Raw genomic sequence first — 5,985 nt, 5'->3', positions numbered from 1 at the left:
GAAAATTAATAAATTGTTAATCAGTTAGGAGAATTAATTCCAGTTGCTGCATTTCAAGGAATTTTCACATGGTATTAGAGGGTATTTGATAGACAGGAGGCTCAGAGGTGGAAAGGAGAAATTTGCATCTCAAAGGGAGTTGCGGAATGAACTTTATAGAGATGGCCACAACTGGCTTAAAGATCATGATAGGTTGGAGGGAGCCTCCAACTATGTCATCTGGAAGGTCAAGATGTCCTTCCTGTTGGATGAATTTGGCCTGAAGACCTATGTAGATAATGTTGTGGCAGTACCCACCGATGCAAATCAACTGAAGGAGTATAGGAAAGAGATGGCAAAGGCAAAGCAGATGATCCTGGATGGAGTTCGAGACCATATAGTCTCACATATATCTGGCAAGAACACTACCAAGGAGATGTGGGATGCTCTCGCTCAGCTATATCAGAATCCTTCCGAGCAACGAAAGATGTTCTTGCAAGAGAAGTTGAGAAACATCAGGATGCAGAAGGGTGAAGGCATAGATCCCTTCCTCACTAGAATTCAGGAAATCCGAGATCAACTTTCAGCAGTTGGAGAGGTGCCTCAACCTATAGAGCTTGTGCATTTGGCCCTAAATAGTGTCTCAGAGGAATGACAAGTCTTTGTCCAAAGCATCTTGGGATGAGACACATTACTAGGGTGGGACAGGATGTGGTCAGACTTGCAGCAGGAGGAGATGAGGCGAGCACTTGTAAAGAGCTCCATCAACGGAAGCAACAATAAGGGTTCAAAGGGTGAGGAGGGGAGGAGAATGTGACCCTTGCATCAAAGGGTCCCAGTTAGGGACATGGGGAGAAGAAGAAGAAGGACCTATATAAGGTCAAGTGCTTCAGGTGTGGCGAGTTTGGCCACTACAATATTTAGTGTCCTCAAAGGAAGAAGGACATGACAGAAAAACAAAGACTCTATGGAAGAGCTTCATATTTCATTACTAAATATAGTTATTTATAGATACATAGCCAGGAGAATCAAATGATTTTTGTCGACTTGAACATTGATGTTTTAGCTACTCTGATTGACTCACATTAAATTAGATGACGTTGGAATAGTGGGCGGCGCCGTTTGCTGCAGTCGTGATTAATGTTCTAATAGCTCCCCTTAATCACGACGACCTAAACTTCAACTTACCTGCGGGTCTAAGTCTTAGCTAGGCTTACAACAAAACATTTCATTTTTGTCTTCTTGCTAAAGGGTCCATGCTTGTTCATTTGATCGTGCAATTTCATCTTCACCTTTCTCGCTTTTTTCTAGCGGTTTTGGGGCTTAGCGAGTTGGAGTTTGTGTAAGCATTGCACTCTTCAGGAGGCCATGTGAATTCCTTCTAGAGGTAGAGTTAGCCAAGACACCGTTTTTCCCAGCAGTTTTGGGGCTTAACGAGTCGGGGTCTAAGTACTGTGCAAAAGCTCACGCAAACTCTGTACGATTGGCTAGTTTTGCCAATTGTGGGAGCAGGATCAGGCGTGTTGTTGAGGTTTTGCCTCAGAGATATTTTGCCTAGTTTATTTTGCTGATTGGATTACCAGTTGGGCATCCATAGATTGTACTCAAAATTTCCTCACTGTTGCTTAATAATAAAAACCTTCAAATGCTGCATCGGTTTTCCCACATTGGGTTTTTTTTGGCGACATTTGTCCAAAAATAATTGTGTCATTTTATGTGTGTGCGCTAATATTTCTCAGTTCCTGTTTCTATTGTGTGCTTCTATACTTGAGTTATTTGATGATCATCACTTTGTGTTTTTCTTAGTTGATTTAATGATTCTAATATTCTTGGTATTCACAATAGTTGATCTGTCCCTTATCATGTTATAGCAACGTAAATAATAGAGGATCATTTTCCAATGATGTCAATGTGATACAACATGGTAGAGAGAGTATTCTATTGGTTGGATGTAAGCGTTCTAGAGCAATGATACAACTTTCCTATTATTTCATGGATGTTTGCCTTTTTAAGGGTTTTAACTTTTACCATGTAAATCTTGTTTTCTTTATCTTTCATTTCTATGAGCTTTTCTTTGTTATTCTTACATGTGGTTTCCCATCTCTTGTATTTTGAGTTTTTTTAATGAGAGTGTATGTGAGGTTAAGTCCTATTTTGTTCAAAGATCAAGGTAGCTTGTATAATCACAAATGCATTTTGAGTGCATGTAGAAGACATGTTTGTTATTTTTATCTTTAGCTGTGTTGAATATTGGAAGAGATTCCTAAACCTTTTGGTTTTAGATTTGGACCTTTGAAGCTCCTAGTATTAGTTCCTAAAGGTTCTTGTTTATCGTTCATTTTTGTCAAAATTCGTGCATTGTGGAGGAACATTGATCGTTTCATGCATGGAATGCCCTTTTCAATTGGACGTGTTGTTTGTTTTGCGCAAAATAGCCTTTGTAAGATGAAATTTGTAGATTTTAGATTTATCTAAGTAAGCCATTGCCATTTCTTCAAAGAGGGTTAAAATAAAACTTTACTTTATAAATGTTTTGATTTGATAAATTTTTGGCTAGTATCTTGGTTTCTCAACAAACTTTTGTTTCTCTGGCAAGGGATTGCTGGTGTTTTCCGAGCAACCTTGTGGTTTGTGATTGGGGTTTGTTGCTTTTGTGTATTTCAAGGTCAATTCTTGGATGCAGGCTAAGTTTTGTGGGAGGTTGAGTTTTGTTTTGACCCCTCCATGAGCTCTCTTTGTTACAAGTGTATGAGCATCTCTATCTTTATGGGCTCGCATTTTATTTAGGTTCTATAGTTGCAAACCATCCTCTAGCCTTATTAAGTAGATTGTTGATGATGTTTATGGCTTGAGCCACCTTTTTTCTTGATGTGTTCAACCCTTGTACAAGCTTGGGTAGGTTCTTGTTCTTTGTTTAGGTGCTTTCTTTAACAAGTTGCTATCTTCTCCTTGTGCATCTTGGCTCTACGCCACATTCACTCTCTAACTTGGGCTCCCTCATTGTGCATTTGGGCACACTTAGTGCACCTTCCATTGCCATAAGAGGTAGTTGGGCTCATGGTCTTTCAACTTTGGTTTTCTCACTGGACGACAAATCTAGCTATTCTTTCAAATGATTATTGCCAATGCCTGCGGCCTAAGTCCTTAGATTGACTGTTTACTACTGTGGCTAGCCTCCAATCAATTCGGCCCTCCTTTTTAGACCTGTGGCCTTGCTCCTAGGGTTGCGACTGCCTAACCAAGCTTGCGGCTAATGCTAACCAACCTTAAACAAATCTCCTCCTTTGCTTGCTGTGACGCCTCGTTGCCTCGACACTCCTCCTCTAGCTGGCTGTGGCTCCTTGCTGAGCTCTCCACACAAGTGATGCCCCTTCTCACTTGTAATTTAGCCTCTCCTTTGGCATCTATATATAATTGTCCAACGGGTGTGAAACTCCAAGGGTCATGCCCCTTGGCCTTGCTAGTTGACCTAAACCTACTTGACTCAAAAGTAAATTAAATTAATTAAATTCATTTTCTTGAGTTTCAAGCTAGCTCTTTTGGGTCCAAAACCCCAAAATCAAAACCACAAAGCCCCCAGAGCTTTTCCACTCGAAAATACCTTCCGAGCTGCCAAATTTCAACATATCTTTTCATGTGCCACCTTGCTATGATGCTATGTCATCCCAATTGCTTTGTGATCCATCATGTCATTGATGTGCCACATGACATTTTTCATGTGATTAGTGTCGAAGAACCACCTTTGTTGTACTTTCAGTTTTTGAAGGTGATTTTCGAATGAGCATAACTTGTTACATGAGTTAGAAACCCTATATATGGTTACATCAAAGAGCCCATGAGAGGAATAACACAATTACACTTGATATACTATAGCCAGTTACAATGGTGTTCACCTTTTTATATATTGTTGTCCACTAAGCAATTTATTTCAACTTATGAATGTGGGATATCTGACTACATACAAAAATTGAAAAAGGGAATAAATGATAACATAAAGTCGCTTTATGATTTTACTAGAAATGTAATCCTTATATCCTAACACCTTGTCTTAAGGCTTATGGTAGTAAATTCAAAACATATTAACAAAAAATAAAATGTGTTGATTGAAAAGTAAAACATCACAACCAAACATTTTTTGAAAACTTCTTTTGGAAAATAGTTCTTCGACTAGGTAGATCTCCACCAAGTTGTCTTGTCAACCTTGTAGAGGTCTAGCTCTCGAGCTGAATTCTGAAGTTCAGGGACCACTCCTCAAACTCTTGAATTTTGAATGTCCTGAATTATTGGATAACCATCCATTTGAGCTACATCCATAGTGTTTTATCTGGATGTGTCATGACCTTTTTAAGGTTGTAATTCCAAAGACTCGCAAAATCTCAAATTGTTTAGGTAGCCATCCATGTTGAGTTATATCTACATCCCACTTATAAACGCAGGGAAGCCCGCTTATGAACATGGGATAGAACACTTCACACAAAAAAGTGAACAAAAACATAAACGATAATCTAAAGTCAAAAAGTGATTTTATAACAAATGTAAGCCTTATATCCTAACATAACTTTGTCACATTGAGCCCACTAACAATGTGGATTTTTTTGGATTTTTATATATATATCTATATATACATATAAATTTATCTCTATATAGTATATACTATATATGTTTGTGGTGATCTATACATTGGATGCATTGATTGTTGGAGATTCAGTGGTTTGTGCTCAGTGTTTTGTAGTTTTCTTGCAAGGCCCCCCCCCCCCCCCCCCCCCCCCCCCATCCTACCTTATGTAACTTAGATGAAGGGCATATCTTGGTCATTCGAACCTTGTTTTGAGTTTGACATTCTTTTGGAAAATCATTTTTTTTCATGCATTTTGTATTCGTGCAATGAATTTCAATTTTTAGAGCTATTTTATTGATGTTCATGGTTATGACTAATCTTCATGTAATCCGCGTAACCAATATTGAAGAATGACTCATGGAAGTCCTACAAAGAGGCTTTGAGGAGCAAGACATTGTTTACTCTCATTTTGAGAACAAAAGCTGTACCTTTGAATGCTTTGAAGAAAGCCAAATTGTATAACAAAAATGTCGAGGCTCATGGACTCATTGGAATGTCCTTTTTAGAATCCAATTTATTTTTTTGGGTTCCCATAGGCACTATATTGATTGTTTTTTGGAGGTTTAACTGTTTTGTGCATAGTTTCTTAGGTTTTTCACAAGGGCCCATATAATCTTATTTTTTGTGCGCATTAAGCTTAACTAATAATAATTATGACTTGTGGAGGTTTGACAAGGAAGCTTTTTGAGAAGTAAGGCATCGTTCATTAATGCTTAGGCAACATAAATTTCACCTTTGAATGCCTCGAAGAAAGCCCACTGGTTTAAGAAAATCACAAGACTCATGGACTTGTTGGCATGTTTCTTTTCTCAACACTGCTTCCTTTTCAAAATATTGTTAGGCCATTTGACACGAGGTAGACTTTGGCAACTATTAACCCTTGTTGTTTTGCCTGCAATATTCTGTATGCAAAACTACTAAATTATTGTTGAAGGCAATGCAAAGAGTTGAATGAGATGTGATTTCTTTGAATGTCTGCACATGGATGAAGAGATGTGAAGTGCTCAAAACATGTGTTGATATTAACCTCCATACTCAAAGCCATACTCAATATACTATAGAAGTAGATATTGTATCGAGGGATACAATATCAAGTAGATTTTGTAAATCCACACTCAATCTACTCTTTTTGTGTACATGTGTTGTGGAAAGACAAATGAAAAGTGACTAAATAAGTCAAACAATAGAAAGACTTTGGAAAGGAAGGATTAAACAGGAGAACATTAAAGAAAAGCAGGATGGTTGTATCTAGAATGTCCAAGAAGTGTTTTTCTTCACAATGGACTCCAAGTTATGATAACTTAAGCTAAGAGCATTCCCATCAATTCTCAAAATTTATAGACCTTATGGTGTCTAGAAACATGGTCTTTTATGACCAAAAGTCATAC

The 5,985-nt window shown here is 38.0% G+C and overlaps 1 protein-coding gene across 1 annotated transcript; it reads left to right on the top strand.

The window, feature by feature from the left end:
* Positions 1-232: 232 nt before the first annotated feature.
* On the top strand, positions 233-634 carry LOC149155322 (uncharacterized). Its single transcript, XM_089444393.1, has one exon. It carries the CDS (start codon positions 233-235, stop codon positions 632-634), a length of 402 nt encoding a protein of 133 aa, XP_089300519.1.
* Positions 635-5,985: the final 5,351 nt, after the last annotated feature.

This window comes from Pinus tabuliformis, chromosome 9 (genome assembly GCF_031772625.1).
Source record: "Pinus tabuliformis cultivar Carrire ecotype Pingquan chromosome 9, CPIR1, whole genome shotgun sequence".
NCBI lineage: Eukaryota > Viridiplantae > Streptophyta > Pinopsida > Pinales > Pinaceae > Pinus > Pinus tabuliformis.
The sequence above is the reverse complement of the archived record's forward strand: the minus strand, read 5'-3'. Positions and strand labels throughout refer to the sequence as shown.